General features: G+C 47.4%; 1 protein-coding gene and 1 pseudogene across 21 annotated transcripts in view; one reads left to right on the top strand and one right to left on the bottom strand.

The window, feature by feature from the left end:
- The window catches only part of EPHX2 (epoxide hydrolase 2), a 102,816-nt gene that overhangs the window by 55,542 nt on the left and 30,276 nt on the right, over positions 1-16,998 (bottom strand). For 15 of the 21 annotated variants that reach the window (XR_010841656.1, XR_010841659.1, XR_010841657.1 and 12 more), the window contains 3 exons: positions 9,833-9,859; positions 7,119-7,204; positions 3,180-3,291 (listed from right to left, as the gene is read on the bottom strand). Coding sequence is in view for 14 of the 21 variants with exons in the window: in XM_059071611.2 (XP_058927594.1) it covers positions 3,180-3,291; positions 7,119-7,204; positions 9,833-9,859 (225 nt within the window). In the remaining 7 variants the exon portion in view is untranslated. Of the gene's footprint in view, positions 1-3,179; positions 3,292-7,118; positions 7,205-8,655; positions 9,114-9,832; positions 9,860-16,998 lie in introns of those variants that run through there. The other 6 variants (XR_010841661.1, XR_010841660.1, XM_059071621.2 and 3 more) reach the window with 4 other exon arrangements.
- LOC131761177 (10 kDa heat shock protein, mitochondrial pseudogene) lies at positions 12,978-13,284 on the top strand (annotated as a pseudogene).

Genomic DNA, 16,998 nt, shown 5'->3' with positions numbered 1-16,998 from the left:
AGCCTTTATCGAACTGCTAAGGTTCTGATGAGAGTCGGGGACTCTTCCTGGAAAACTGCGTGCACCTATTAAACTCTCGGGGCAGTTTCCAGCTGTTCCAGACCTTCTGAAGTTCACCTAAAGGATCACTGACTCTTTTGTTACCCTCTCTTTCTCATCTCATGACATTTATCCCCGAGTTAAGGGGTTTCATAAGCGTCTTCAGTCACGCGCCCCCTCTGGCTGGCAGCCCCTTCTCTCTCAGATCCCCCCACCCAAATCCTACTCAGCTACCTGGGTCCAGTTCAAATGCTCCTTCCTTTGCTAAAAGTTAACTGTGTTTCCTTGTGGGCTCCCAGAGTACGCTGGACCTCCATTACAGTCCTTTCGGCTGCCTTATTCCCTGGGTGTCTGTTACGTGCCTGTCTCCCCAAGAGTTGTTTAAGCCCTCAAAGGTTGTCACTCATCTCTAGATGTCCCCCCCGAAACGGGCACACGATAGATGGTGAATAGCCACTTGCCGGATGAACCAGTTCTTTACAGTTGACGCTGGTCAAAACATTTCTGACATTTCAACAGATGTGTCAGGCTCCAGCCCTCCCCCAAATTACGGGCCACCTCTGTTTGGCAGCAGTTGGGAGTCTTCTTACGAATGTCCAATTCAAAAGGATAAGAAAGAGAATGGAAAAAAGAGGTGGAAGGGAAAGAAGCGGGCACACAACCCCACGCCCTCCCTCTCCCTCTGGAGGCTCCACGGGTAGCGCCACAACAGGGGGAGCCAGAGTGCCAAGAGCCCCTCGTAACCTATCCACGGGGCCTGGGGGCTGGGCCGGGGGAGAGGGCAGACGGCTGAGAGCAGCTCTGACGCACGCACTCGAGGTGACGGCACAGCCGGGTGGGGTCGCGTCCTCTGGGCACACAGAGGGAAGTGGTAGGGGGGTTGGGTTTTGGAGGCTGGGCACCAAGCAGAGCCAGAGATTGAGAAAGGGTCAGCTGAGAGGTGACCCAAACACCAGCCTCACAGTTTTATTTGGGGCTGTTTCCTTCCCAGTCCCTAAAGGCTGAGGCAGCTGCCACTCAAGAACCTAGAACCAGCACTTCTTTCTCTCCCAGCACCAGACGCTTCTCACGAGTCTGAGATGCACTTGAGTGATGCAGACACCTGGGAAAGGGTGACAGGCAGTGCGTCACACCTCGGTCTGGGATGCTGACCTCTGGCCCCGCCGAAAGAATTAGATGGGGGCCACCTACGATGAGCGTTAAACCTACAACAACAATTCCGACATCGACTACAGACTTGGGGCTGCTTTCCAGGCCTTGCACGAGGACACGTCCTCCTTCCCGTCCCATGAGCCCAAATCAGTCAGTTTCTCAGTCCCCACCCTTCACCCTCATGGTCTCCATCTGTCACAAGCTGAATTGTGTCTCCCCCAAATTCCTATGAAGTCCTAACTCCTAGTACCTCAGAATGTGACTGTGTTTGGAGATAAGGTCTTTAAAGAGGTAAGTAAAGTAAAAGGAGGTAATTGGGGTGGGCCTGATCCAATGTGACTGGTGTCCTTATAAGAAGAGGAAATCTGGACAGGGACACACACATACAGAGGAAATGCCATGGTGAAGACGCAGCAAGAAGAGGGCCATGTACAAACCAAGGAGAACAGCTTTAGAAGAAACCAACTCTGTGGACCCCTTGATCTCGGACTTCTGGCCCCTAGAACGGTGAGATAATAAATTTGGTTGTTTAAGCCCCCCAGGCTGTGGCACTTTGTTATGGCAGCCCTGGCTGACTAATATACCATCGAAACCATCTTTATCTCTCAAGATCAAGGTTACTGCAAACGAATTCAAGGCACTGTGATGCAATTCAAGCCAAAGGAAGCTCATTAGCTGTCCACACTCTGGGCTGTGGCAGGGGAGCTCTGGCCTCAGCGGAGGGTGTGATACCCAAGCACCTTGTCATGACGTTGCTGGAGGCTTCTGGTGTCTTACAGAATGAGTCAGATTATTGCTTGACTCAAGAAGTTCCTCTTCCAAGGCACCATCTTATTAATTAAAATCATTCTTAGAGAAGAGTTATTCGCCAAATCAAAACTGGGCTGGTTGTGACCCTCGCTGGCAATGGTACCTCCTATGAGTAGCAGACAGGCTAGGGCTGGATGAGACATGTGGTGAGATGCTCTCGTGCTCTTTATCAAGTGATTTGATCTATTCTTCTCTCTTTGGAGTGTTAGGAAACATCTTTTATCCTCTTTGGAATTACCCAGACATAGCTGTGGGCATCGAGGTCCAGGGCCCACAAACAGAGGAGCAGGTACCCTCCACAGATGAGGACAGCTATGGGGGTGCAGCCAGGCTAGATGCTGCTGCTTTCAGTGAATCCAGTGAAAGGTGGCAGCCACACCCATCACACATCATCCAAACCCCAGTGGGCATCTTTTTTTTTTTTTTTTTTGCGGTACGTGGGCCTCTCACTGTTATGGCCTCTCCCGTTGCGGAGCACAGGCTCCGGACGCGCAGGCTCAGCGGCCATGGCTCATGGGCCCAGCTGCTCTGCTGGCATGTGGGATCTTCCTGGAACGGGGCACGAACCCATGTCCCCTGCATCGGCAGGCAGACTCTCAACCACTGCTCCACCAGGGAAGCCCCAGTGGGCACCTTTGAAAGGCATCTAGAGCTTGTGGCACATGGGTGACACCTAGAAACCTCGCACATCTCTCAAAGGATACTTGGGGCCTGATGCAGGGCCTTCAGGCTCTGGCACTCTCTGTAATCACAAATGTCACACTCCTCAGCAGAGATATCAAATCCCTGGCAGGAGGCCAGGAGCTGTCACCAATAAGAGGTGGGTTTCACCAGCCTCTCGGCCAGAGAATTAAGAAGAAGCGGCTCCAAAATAGAGTTCAGCCCCCGTTTCCCAATTTCAGAGAAGCAGGGGAACCCCATGCACCATCCCCACCCTCCTGCTCCCCTCACCACCCCAACCAAATATACACACAGAGAAATGCACCATCAGCCGGGAAGGACCAGCCCTGTTCTGGCACCAGCTTCACCTGAACCCATCTGTGAACTCATTTCTCATTAAAGCCACCGAAAATTCAAGGGGACAGAGATAAGTCAGATCAACAGGAAGAAGGAGGGAGGAAGGCAAAAGAAGAACAAAAACCTTGCTGGGATCATTGCTCACAGGGCCCCAAACTTACTGGTTCCTGGAAGTAGAGCTGGTAATCAAAGGCAGGATGGGCTTTGATTATCTCCACTGGGGACACTTTGGGACTTGCTGGTATGAAGGGAGTATTCAAGCTGGCCACTGCCCTGTGGAAAGAAGAGGTGTCAAGACACAGACCCCATAAGAAGACAGTCTGTAAGTACCAGAAAGGACCTTATGTGTCAAGACCCAAGCTCAGAGCGGGAGAGTGCTACACACAAGATCTCACACCAGCAGTACAGGGAGAATGGGACCTGAAACCATACTTCTTGATTCTCCAGCCCACTGTGGTTTTTTTTTTTTTTTTAAATTTTTGCCACTAAACTGCAGTATTTCTCACCTGCTTGCCTTCGACAAAGACACACGCATACGCGCACGCACACATACACGCACGTTACATGCAGTATATCCACCTTGATTAGAATATGTGAACAGTACAATCTTTCTCTAGTTTGTAAAAACAGTCATTTATTCCTTCCTTCACTCACTGTTTCCTCTGTGTTGAGTGTAATTCCACACCACATACTAGGGGAGAGAAAATATAAAACCAATACTCCAAGAGCTTATTAGAGTCTAATAAGGAAGGCTAGTCAAATACACCCATGACTATATTATGAGATAGACTGCAACGTGAGGCATAGGAATTCCTACAAAATACCACAGGAATTCAAGGAGATAAAGGATTTCTAGGTTTGGGCATCATGGAAGACCCTATGGAAGAGACAGCATTTGAACTTGACTTTTACAGGTGGGGGAGAGGTGGGGAGGGGAACCGATACCTGCACGGGAAACATCATGAGGTCGCCTGAGCCAGTTCTAGAATGAGGCAAAGCTTGGGGTTGAGTTTGATGGAGCAAGGAGTCTACAGGGCCAGAGGCCAAGTGGTTAATGGGGCATCTTGGGAAATGAAGCCAGAAAGGCTTATGGGACCCGGAGCATGAAGAGCCCTGCGTCTGGACTTGAAGCTGCAGAAAACCAAGCAAGCCATGAGGGCTTCTGGGAAGAGGTGAGAGTGGATGGAAGCTGCAGTCAGGAAGTGATGTATCAAGCAGCGATCCATCACGTGGATGCAGAGAGGGGGAGAAGCCAGCAGACTACTGCATTAGCCATCCTGAGGGGAAGAGGATGGCAGCAAAAGGAATAAAAGAGAGGGTGAATTTGAGAGACCACACAAAGGCAGAATTGATAGAAGTTAGCCAGGACTACATTTAGCCTGGCTGGTCGGCAAAGAATTCCGTATCCCACGCTTACCCTGTGGAAACTTGTTCCCAGAAAAGAAATAGATATATAAAATAGGAGCAATGGGATAATTAGGGCAAATAAAACAATCAGTGAAAGGACTGGTGAGGCTTATCCAGCACCAACCAATAGAAATATAATGCAAAAAAAAAAAAATATATATATATATATATATATATATAAAATGCAAGCCATATATATAATTAAAATTTTTCCAGTAGCCAAATTAAAACCAGTAAAAAGGAACATGTGAGATTAATTTTAAATATTATCTAATATTAATTAACTTAATTTTAAATTTAATGTTAACTTAAATGTTAATTTAATATTTAATCCAATATATCTAAAGTATTAATAATTTCAACATGTAATCAATATTAAGAATTATTAATAAGGTAGTTTACATTCTTTTTTTCATACTAAGTCTTTGGAATCTGGAAGGTATTTTCTACTTACAGTAATCTCAATTCAAACTGGCCACATTTCAAAAGTTCAATAGCCACGATTAGACAGTGCAGTTTAGGGTATAAAATAAGTTATATTGATGCCTATAAGTTCCTAATGCTACCAGAGTGAACCTATTTTTAGCATTACTTAAATCACAAGTCAAGAAATTCTAGCTTTTACTAAATATTCTGAACAGAATGGGGTTTTCTTTTTCATCGCTTTGACATATCATTTATTCCATATGTGAACAGTACAATCTTTCTCTAGTTTGTAAAAACAGTCATTTATTCCTTCCTTAACTCACTGTTTCCATATATTAAAAAATCATCACTAAATGAGATGATAATATATAAATGCTGCTGCCAACTGCATTAAGATTAAGAAAAAGCTGAATCACAGCCTCCTTCTGGCAGCAGCGTCTCCAGGTGATTGTTAAAGAAAGGATATAAAACAAACAAGTGAGTAGACCCTGATTTTAAATAGGTTCCCAAAGCTTATTTCAGTAGAAAGGCAAAACCAAGGATTCAAAGAAATATTCCACATTAAATGTGGGTTTTTTTTTTTTCTTTCATTCATTGTCTGGCTAGAAAGGCAGAGATTAGTGCTATTAACAATATCCTTAAATAAAACATGCTCCCAGACCCAGAGATGCGGGGGGGTCCCATCCTAGACAGCCCTGCGAGAGGGTCTTGGCTCTCCCCCGCCCTCCCAGGAAGGAGGTAACAGGGCTGCTTTGATGAGAGCAGACGTAAAATGAGCAACTACTCCAGAATCAACAGCAGGCACGGTGGAAACAGCACAGGAGAAGAGGAATGGGAAACCAGAGCACGCCTGCACCTCAGATCTGATGTTACTCTGCACAAAACCTCACTTGGCTCATGTTAAATCTTTTAAAATTCTCACAGGAGGGCTTCCCTGGTGGCGCAGTGGTTGAGAATCCGTCTGCCGATGCAGGGGACGCGGGTTCGTGCCCCGGTCCGGGAAGATCCCACATGCCGCGGAGCAACTAAGCCTGTGAGCCATGGCCGCTAGGCCTGCGCGTCCGGAGCCTGTGCTCCGCAACGGGAGAGGCCACAACAGTGAGAGGCCCGCATACCGCAAAAAAAAAAAAAAAAAAAAAAAAAAAAAAAAAAAAAAAAAAAAATTCTCACAGGAGAGAGAACTAGATTAAGTTTAATAAAACAACAACAAGGTGAAGACCATATGTTGTTGCTCTATTTCTTTTTGTTCCCTTCAAGGAGCATCTAACACAGCCCGCAGGGTAACTTCTTGGTGAACTTGATTCTTAAGAGCTTTCTTATCTCACTTTTGAATGACAGAGAGGACAGCGAGAGAAGCTTAAGAGATCAAAACAGGGTGCAAAAACTTTAAAAATACTTTAGGAAATGTTTGATTCTTTCTGGTCTTTGAGATCATCCAACCATTAGAGCTGGGGCTGAGCTGAACAAAGTTTCTCCAGTGTTTCCATTCCTATAAACTCAGCCAAATAAAAAGTAACTGGATTAGTGAGGGAAACACGGATGGCTGCTAAGGATGTTGTTTTAATTAATGCTAAGATCTGAGGCTGAAATGGGAGGTCAGACAGGCTTTAACTGCAGTTACCAGCTCAGATGGGGTGTGGCCACAAGACCACCTGACTCTCCAGGTTTCAAAACCCATCATCTGAGAGCTCCCGCGGGTGCCCTGAAATGTCCTTCTGAGAATGATTATGAGTGATGTGATGGTGATCATGAAATATCATTCCAACCTGACATCTGTTTTACTGTATTTTGCAGGTTGAATAGTCGGGTAGGAGTGACCATTCCCACTTTGTGGTTGAAGATACCAGGGCCTAACGGGTGAAGTGATCTGTCACGTAGCCAGTTCAGGGTAAAAGGGAAAGCCACATTTTCGGACTCTGACCAGGGCTAAAGTGTCTCCTGGCACTCAGTTTTATGATTCTGACATCCCCTGCTGCCTCACTCCCTCCCCTCAAAGTCCACCCTCATTCTCCTGCATTCCCACTGGCTACTCAGGCCCTGAATTATTCGTTGCATTACTGGTGATTGGGACAGGCCTTGTGCCCAAGACATTAGCTCATTAACCCCTCCCTACTTATACACCAATGAGCTAAGGGGCTACGGTGTCACCTTCCCAGATAATAACCTATTGTTTTCAAGAAGTTTCCTGGCATTCAAGACCTGAGGAAGGAGTCTAGGGAATTCAAGTCCAGTCTGACCCAAATTCTTGACGCCCGAGGCCTAATTACCTCACTCTCTTGGGGTAGAAAAGAGCCATATTCCACACCAGCATGCCACCCCAGTCATGGCCAATGAACACGGCTTGAGAGATGCCCTAGGAGGACAGAGAAGGGGGCTGAGTGTCAGTAGCTTTCCGGGACAGGGGATGGGTGCTGAGAGCCGGAGGCCTGGGGCTCCCCTTAGGCCTAACCGCAGCAGCGACTCCCAAGAGCTGCCCTCTTGAAGCCTCTGGTCCCATGTATAGGCCCCACCGACCCTGCACACAAATGGCTGGCCTTTTAAATCTTCCCAGAAGACTGAGGCCATTGGCCATGAATTCCCTCTCCACCTTCCCACAAATCAAACTTTGTTCCACCTTCTTTCCTGCCTTTTGTCTTCACGTTAGAATGACACCTCCCCTCCTCTCCGTGCTCATCTTTCATCGAGTGGTTATTATTCTGTTCTCCATTCTTTCGGATCTTTTCTACAAGCCTCAAAAGCATCCTTTACCTCCCAACTTCTCCCTGCACCTTCCTCTCCTCTGCTGCTGTGACCACGAACGACCACAGCTCCCTTCACGGAGGATCTTCTGTGTCACAGGCCCTTTACCTGGAATCCTCCCCGTAACCTTCGAACGCACATTTAACAAATGAAAAGATGGCTCACAGGGGTCGAGTGACTTGCCCACACAGATGGTAAACGGTGGAACCGCCATTCAGACCCAGGTCTCCTAACCTAAAATCGAGCTCCGTCCTCTAGGCCACCCGCTGGCCGCTTTAGGGCCTTCCGATCTCCTCCCCAGCCTCCCCACCAGCTGGAAAGGTGCTTCCTTGCCTCAGCTCTCTGCCACACTCCGTCTCCTGTGTGCTACGGCTTCTCACAGTGGTTTATATCAGGTGCCTTCCTATCGACCTTCCTAACTCCCTCCAGTGGCTTCTTCCCTGCTACGCCCAAGTCCACTGAAACTTCTCTCTCAAAGGCTACTAATCACTAATAATTTTTTTTTCCCCTCTTGGTTCTCATTCTTCCGATTGTTCTGCAGTGTGAGTGAAAAAACTGCTGCCTGGCGTATCAGTAAACAAAGGATGCTGCGGCCATCAAGCCACTGCAGTCACCCCGATGGTGAACCCTGCGGGAACTCAGGACGGAGACAAGCAGGTTGCCCACTGCCAAGCCCTCAGTCACTGCAGCCACCCTCAATGGGGCACCCGGAGGGGATTCAGGATGGAGAAAAGCAGGATACTGGCCCCAGCTAGCAGAGGTGCATGTTGAAGGGATGATTTCTATGAGCCCAGACTCTTTGCACCTTCCAATACAGAGAAAAATGCTAAATTCCTTAACTTGAGATACCAGGTTTTCTTTAATTAAGAGTAATCTTTTGATGTTCCGACTACCTAGTCTTTGTTGCAGAAACTACTATATATCCTGGCTCCTCTCTTACGTCTCTGGAAGCGGTCTCAGAGCTATCTGAGATGCTGTATCGGGCTTACGTCCTCAGTTTGTCCACCAAATAAGACACAATTCTCAACCTTTAGGTTGTGCTTTTTTTTTTTTTTAGTTAACAGCAGCATGAGGCATTTCCTCTGAAACATTCTTCCCTGGGCTTCTGTGACACCGTGCTTTCCAGACTCTTCTTACTTCCCCGAGTCTACTACTCCCTCTCTACCTCTCACTTGGGACTATTCCATGGCTCAGCCTTCAGGCCTGTCGTTGGGAAGCTCATCTCCTCCAAAGGCTTCAGGCACCATCTCCACGTGGCAAATGACCGCCTCATCAGGTCACCCAGGTCATCCAGGTTGGCCCAGTCTCCTTCCCACATATCCTGGTCCTGACTGGGCTGGGGACGGACACCTGACCCAGCTGGCCAGCAACCACAGAGACTCCCTCTCAACCATCAGAATAAGAGACATTCCCAGCCAGTTGGAAATCTTCTGGAAAAAGTCAGGAGTGGGGCGGCCACACTGGGCCTTCGCCATCCCCATGACACTCAAAAGTTCCAAAGCCAGTTCCACAGGACTGAGAATCTGCAGAGGATGGGACATGACATTGTTACCGCACGTCCTACACCAGGCCCTGCTGTAGATCTGGAGCTCCTTCGTCATCTCCGTTGCTTCCTTTGATGTACACCCAGTGAACAGGAGAAAGATCCCACTGCTTTGAGGTCCTCTCTTAGCCCCCCTGCTCTGTCACTGTCCTGGCTGGGCCCTCTGCCCCCTCAGCCATGCTGCGGTGTCTCCCTTCAGCCACGTGACCTGACTGAGGATGGCAGAGGATATACCTGAGTCTCGGAAGAGTGTGTGTGCTCTGTAGCAGCGTATTCTCAGGTGACCACTGTTGATCGTTTTCGTTGAGTCTGACATTCCAAACCATGTTAAACGGAGACATTCGATTTTAAATATTTCAGAAGGGATGGATGTTTTAAGAAGCTGGGAAATACTAGCCTATCGGATGTTTCCCAAACTCATTCAGCTGGCACTAAGGCTCTTCATCTGGCTTAAAGCCAACAGGGACATTCTATTCCCTGGAAGATGCTTTTCATGAAACAAGAACCAAACCCATCTCACCTCTATATTCTCCAAACCTGTCTTTATAATCCCTTCCCACCCACCACCCCACCTTCCCCCTCCCATACCGCTCCCCTGAGGGCTCTAACAGCTGACACCTTCAAAGGTTACAGCTTTTCTTTAATTGCCCGGTTGCAAACAGAATTCTCCAAAGAGATCAGTTCAAAATAATTACTTACCAACTTATCCAGGAAGGTGACCATGTCCTAAGAAAGAAAACACACACACAAAATCAGAACTGTATCCATCACCTCAGCGGTTTCAAGGTTAGAATTACTGTGTTTGCCTTGGTTACAGTCTAAATTGTGTCCCCCTCCTTTCCCCCCGTGAAATTCATATGCTGAAGCCCAAACCCTAACCCCTGGTACTTCAGAATGTGACTCTATTTGGAGATAGGCTCTTAAGTAAAGATGTGATTAAGTTAAATGGGGTCATTAGGGCAGGTCCTGATCCAATATAAGACAGAAGATTTGGACACAGACACATGTCAAGACAAAAGCAGCGGATGGTCATCTATTGATACAAGCCTGACATGAAACCCTGCTGATACCCTGATCTTGAACTTCCAGCCTCCAGAATGGTGAGAGGTAAATTCCTGTTGTTTAAGCCACTCAGTCTATACTGCTTTCCCATGGCAGCCCCAGCAAACTAACATCACGTTCAATCACTTCACACTAGCTTTTTTTTTTTTTTACATCTTAATTTGAGTATAACTGTTTTACAATAGTGTGTTAGTTTCTCCTTTACAACAAAGTGAATCAGTTATACATATACATATGTTCCCATATCTCTTCCCTCTTGTGTCACCCTCCCTCCCACCCTCCCTATCCCACTCCTCTAGGTGGTCACAAAGCACAGAGGTGAACTCCCTGTGCTATGCGGCAGCTTCCCACTAGCTATCTAATTTACATTTGGTAGTGTGTATAGGTCCCTGCCACTCTCTCACATCGTCCCAGCTTACCCTTCCCCCTCCCCATATCCTCAAGGCCATGCTCTAGTAGGTCTGTGTTTTATTCCCGTCCTACCCCTAGTCTCTTCATGACATTTTTTTTTCTTAGATTACATATATATGTGTTAGCATACGATATTTGTTTTTATCCTCTGACTTACTTCACTCTGTATGACAGATTCCAGGTCTATCCACCTCATTACAAACAACTCAGTTTCATTTCTTTTTATGGCTGAGTAATATTCCATTGTATATACGTGCCACATCTTCTTTATCCATTCATCTGTTGATGGACACTTAGGTTGCTTCCATGTCCTGGCTATCGTAAATAGAGCTGCAATAAACATTTTGGTACATGACTCTTTTTGAATTATGGTTTTCTCAGGGTATATGCCCAGTAGTGGGATTGCTGGGTCATAAGGTAGTTCTATTTGTAGTTTTTTAAGGAACCTCCATACTGTTCTCCATAGTGTATCACTAGCTTTTTAGTTCCACGTTCAATCACTTCACACTAGCTTTTTAGTTAGCTCCCTTCCCCTTCCAGCATCCTGTCAGAACCACACAGACTCCCAACAGACCCAGTGAATTATTCAGGGCAGGTCAGTACACATCCCTAATTGAAATGGACCATTTTCAATGTAAGACAGAAATCATGGCTTCTTCCCTGGAAGGAGAAAGGGGAAGAAAACGGCCCTGGAGAGGTCTGGCTGCCTGCCTCGCCCCAGGACAGTCAGCTCCTGCTTCCCACATCCCCCAACAGACGTGGACACCTGGCCACACGGCCGGCAACCACAGAGTCTGAAAAAGGTGCATGAGATGCTGAGGGAGTGTCTCCACACGCAGTTATGTTCTGAGATTCTGGGCATGAGAGGAAGGGTCACCTAGAATCAGGGCCGGCACGGTTGTATGGGCCACGTGTGAATGAGCAGGTAGGGGAACGCTGCTGGGGACATAGTGGAGGGAGGACAGGGTAGACGTGTGGAGGGAATGAAGTGGAGACCCGATGGGCCACCCAGCCCTGCAGAAAGCAACTGTGGCTTCCTCTTTCCCAGCCCTGCTCCTCTGAAAAACTCCTGGATAACTTGTCAACACCATCTGTTTACCTGAGCCAATGTGAGGGGCCTCTGCTCGCTACAATACATCGACCGAGCTGCGTTTATGGAGCCCTTGCTCAGCACCATCGTTTCCTCTCCCCTCAAGCGGAGCTGCAGGGAGCAGGTGTGTCTTCACTTTACAGATGAGGAAACCGAGGCTCAGATGGGTTAAATGATGCAGCCGAGACTACACAGCTAGTAGTGGCAGGACTGGGACTGATCCCAGGTCTATTTGATTTCACAACTTCAAAGTCAAAACTTTCAAAGGCATCCTTTTTTATTATGTAGAGCAATGACTTTATTTTAAATATTTTCTAGCCCCGGAATTCTCCCCTCTTTCTACCATTTGGGAAGTCATCTTAATTTGATTCTCCAGATAAATGTCCTCATTGGGAGCTATAGAGATTGCACAGGCAAGAGTTTGAAGAGTTGGAAAATACATGCAATTGTATTTCCATCATCTACTACTCTAGGTGCTTCCAAAATAAAGGGTGATTTTTCTTCTTCCTCTGGGCTGGGTCTATTTTTTCTTCTAAATTAAGCAAGGAGATGGAAATTTCAGGACAGCAGGAGACAGAGATAAGACAAAAGGCTTTCCCACAGCCCTTGTATCTCTGCCCCACGAGCATCGAAGAGTGTTCAAATATTCCCCACCCTGGTCTCAGTTCTCTGCTGGGGAAACCTTCCAAGATGGACACCCCCTTTTAGGGAAGGAGAAGATGTGATGCAGAGTTCTGTCTACACCAGTGACTGCTTCCCAGGGAAAAGCTGTGAACAGATATCTGATTCCTTCTGAGGCCCCTGCCCCCAAGCCTGCCCTGGAAACCCAGGGTCATGAAGCCAACTTCACTTGGTGGGGAGACAATGGGCAAGCCTCTCATTGGCCCCTGAAAGCAATATTAAAAAGTAACAACAGGGCTTCCCTGGTGGTGCAGTGGTTAAGAATCCGCCTGCCAGTGCAGGGGACAAGGGTTCGTGCCCCGGTCCGGGAGGATCCCACATGCCGTGGAGCAACTAAGCCCGTGCGCCACAACTACTGAGCCCACGTGCCTAGAGCCTGTGCTCCGCAACAAGAGAAGCCACCACAATGAGAAGCCCGTGCACCGCAACGAAGAGTAGCTCCCACTCGCCACAACTAGAGGAAGCCTGCACGCAGCAACGAAGACCCAACGCAGCCAAAAATAAATAAATTAATTAATTTTTTTAAAAAAGGGCCAGACTGCACGCCCCTCCTGGCAGCAGTGGCATGAGAGCAGAGTACGAACTGCAGTGGTTGGAGTCATGGCAGGACAGGCACTTAGAAAGTTTCTTCCCCTTTGGCCAAGTATTAGTTGAAAGAAGTGCAGCCAAACCTGTATCCAAAGGAGGCATTATGCTTCCAGAAAAAGCTCAAGGAAAAGTATTGCAAGCAACAGTAGTCACTGTTGGATTGGGCTCTAAAGGAAAGGTTGGAGAGATTCAACTAGTTAGCATGAAAGTTGGAGATGAAGTTCTTTTCCTAGAGTATGGATGCACCAAAGTAGTTCTAGATGACAAGGATTACTTCTTATTTAGAGATGATGACGTTCTTGGAAGATACGTCGACTGAAATAAGTCACTATTGAAATGGCATCACTGAGGCTGCCCATTCCACTCAAGTTCTGAAATCTTTTCATCATGTAAATAATTTCCATGTTTCTCTTTTATAATAAACTAAGGATAAAAAAAAAAAGCAAGCACAGATGACAGGTTCCATTGGTGAAATTACACATATTTTTTTTTTAGAAGGAGGCTCACAGTATTGGTGTAATTCACTTCAATCATTTATTCTCATCTTCCCCCCCGAAGAGAGGGGACCAATTATTGAATGGTGTCAGGAGGTCTTGTGAACTCTCTGTTATATGGACTTAATGTCTGTGTCCCCCTCAAAATTCCTATGTTGAATCCCTAATCCCCCGTGTGAGTGTATTTGAAGACAGCGTCTTTACAGAAGTAATTACAGTTAAATGAGGTCATGAGGGTGTGGCCCTGACCTGATAAGATTAGCGTTCTTATAAGAAGAGTCCCAGAGATACTCTCTGTGGTGTCTTGTTATGTCAGCTTGTTATGTGTACATTAGTCAGTCAGCTTGTTATGTCAGCCCAAGCCGACTAATGTACACACTAATGGGGGATTTAGCTGAGGGTTTCCCAGAAATCCTATCGCATGCAAAGTGGCAGCACCCATGAGGTTCCCGATGAGGAACCAACAGACTCTCTGATGTAAGAGGGTCTCTAAGGGATGAAGGGTGCAGAATTGTGGTCCAGCTACAGGTTGAGGTGAGCTGGGACCCCCATCAGCGAGAGAAGCGATTAAGGAGGAACGGGGGAAATTAAATAGGTGCAGGGACGCCTTTACCTTCTCCTTCTAGGACCCCCCAGCTGATGTCCAAACCACTCCCTCAGCACTACAGTTTTATTCATAGCATCTCTCTGCTTTCTTCTTTCTTTATTATTCCTTTAACTCTGGGGTTCTCAGACTGGCTCCTCAGACCTGCCCAAGCACGGGCTGCTGTTTGCTGAGTCCACACCTCTGCCGTGGAAGCAACTCAGAGCGTGGGCTTTGCTTTTCAGCAACTTGCAGAGGCTGTTCACAGGCCAAAGTGGAATCAAGGTCACTAATTCCAGGGCAGCCAGGATCTTCTGCTATTCCCGGGACCAGTTCATTTCTAACAAGAAACTGCCTCATTCTCACAGCTTCCTGAAAGATCCCTGGTCCTGGTGAAATCGTTTCCAGAAGGAAGGCCCTGGATCCACACACATTCTCAGGGCCCTACCCTGGTAACTATCTATTGGAAAACTCACTTAGTGTACTTTGCCATTCGGACAGGTAGGATTGTACCTGGACATGCCAGATCCCCTCATCCTGCTGATAAGAAGCATCTGCAATTCCATCCCTTCCCTCCCAAACCTCCATCACCAACACACAACCCAGTAAGCTCCATGCTTAACAACATCTATCCTCACAGTTAAAACTTACTCAGTGCCTGCTATGGGCCAGATACTTCTTAAGTGCTGGGGATGCAGCAATGAACCAAACAGACCAAACCCATGATGTCAGGGGAACTTTAATTTAAAAACAGAGAGGACAATCGACAGATAAATGGATAAAGAAGATGTGGCACATATATACAATGGAATATTGCTCAGCTACTAAAAGAAATGAAATTGAGTTATTTGTAGTGAGGTGGATGGACCTAGAGTCTGTCATACAGAGTGAAGTAAGTCGGAAAGAGAAAAACAAATACCGTATGCTAACACATATATATGGAATCTAAAAAAAAAGGTTATGAAGAACTTAGGGGCAGGACAGGAATAAAGACACAGACATAGAGAATGGACTTGAGGACATGGGGACAGGGAAGGGTATGCTGGGATGAAGTGAGAGAGTGGCATGGGCATATATACACTACCAAACGTAAAATAGATAGCTAGTGGGAAGCAGGGAATAGCACAGGGAGATCAGCTCGGAGCTTTGTGACCACTTAGAGGGGTGGGATAGGGAGGATGGGAGTGAGACGCAAGAGGGAGGAGATATGGGGATGTATGTATACGTGTAGCTGATCCACTTTGTTATAAAGCAGATACTAACACACCTTTGTAAAGCAATTATACTCCAATAAAGATGTTAAAAAAAACAAAACAAAACAGAGAGGACAGAATATGTCATGATCCCCCTACCCCTTTCCCCCAACTACAGTGGTTCCTCTGTCTCCTTAGACCTCTCCAAGGATCTGATGGCAACTGTGGGTCTTCTCCCAGGAAAATACTCATGGGCACCTTTGCCTCAACTTCTGCACACACTATCAGGGGTTCATGGACTCCCGAGGGTCTGCACACCATAGATGAAGCATCCCTCATCCCTGCTGGACTGCCTGCAGGCCACTATTTTTTCACTTTCCAATTAACAGAGGAGCTGGAGATTAGTTCAGTGTTATTTCCACAGCCCACAAACTGAGAATCGCGCTCAGATCTCGAGGGGCCTTGGAGAGCATGAAGCCCACCCATTCACTGTATTTTACACCCGACAGCATGATCTGGAAAGGTTAAATGACTCACCCAAGGTCACACCCAATGAAAGGGAGAACTGGGTGGAGACAAACCTCCCAACATTAATGAACTTTAGAAGATAGTGGGGGGTTTTGTTTGTTTCTTAATATATTTTGGCTGCGCTGCGTAGCATGTGGGATCTTAGTTCCCCGACCAGGGATCGAACCTGCCCCTCCTGCAGTAGAAGCATGGGGTCTTAACCACTGGACCCCCAGGGAAGTCCCGTTAATGAACTTTGGAAGACAGCGTAATTGCTGTGTCGCATCCCAATATTTTTTTGGTGGTACGCGGGCCTCTAACTGTTGTGGCCTCTCCCGTTGCGGAGCACAGGCTCCAGATGCGCAGGCTCAGCGGCCATGGCTCACGGGCCCAGCCGCTCCGCGGCATGTGGGATCTTCCCGGACCGGGGCACGAACCCGTGTCCCCTGCATCGGCAGGCGGACTCTCAACCACTGCACCACCAGGGAAGCCCCCCAATATTCTTAATTGGGAATCCTAGGACTACAGACGTACAGAGAATAGGTTTACGGTCCCTTAAAATTTGTGTCCCTTACGGCACACAAATTTGTAGTTAAGAAGAAAGGGTTTTCAATACTTTTGAGGGGGAATGTAGTTGAGAAAGAAGTTTTAGGGGCACTTGAGGGTAAGCACCATTAAGGATCTTCATTATGTTTTCTATAACCCTGTATTTTAAAGATGATAGAGGCTGGTGAGATCTTGGCAGGATCAGGGGGTAGATCCGAGCAAGAAGTGGCAGAGTGAAAGAGGAAAAGATTCAGAAACTGAGGAAGGAAGGACACCCTAACTGGAAACGAAGCTTTTTCCCATGCTCCCCTTATGAGATATCAAGCCTGCATGTGGGGCCTGATGGGGCGCTCCAGGCAGAGAGGTGACCCTCCTAGACGAAGGCTTTCTGTAATTTTAGCATAATCACTGGCATCGCCAGTTTTCTGGCCAAGCAGGAAGCTGTTTCTTCCTCTCGGTCCCTCCAGCCTTTGCTTTTGCCCCAGGGCTGATGGAGGTTTGGGTGACAGTCTCTCCTCACCTCAGCCTTGGCCTTCCCCTGCAAGCTCTAAGATGAGGGTCCCTCTCCCCGACGGTGCATATGCCTGTCTCAGAACAGGAACGCCTCTGCAGTCCCCAGTCCACACACTTAACTCCCTAGGTCTGGCCCACAATGTGTTTACCACAATAAAGTGATTTTTTAAATTCTCAGAATGGAAAGGTGATATGGT

The sequence above is a fragment of the Kogia breviceps genome, chromosome 8 (genome assembly GCF_026419965.1).
Source record: "Kogia breviceps isolate mKogBre1 chromosome 8, mKogBre1 haplotype 1, whole genome shotgun sequence".
Lineage (NCBI taxonomy): Eukaryota > Metazoa > Chordata > Mammalia > Artiodactyla > Physeteridae > Kogia > Kogia breviceps.
The sequence above is the reverse complement of the archived record's forward strand: the minus strand, read 5'-3'. Positions and strand labels throughout refer to the sequence as shown.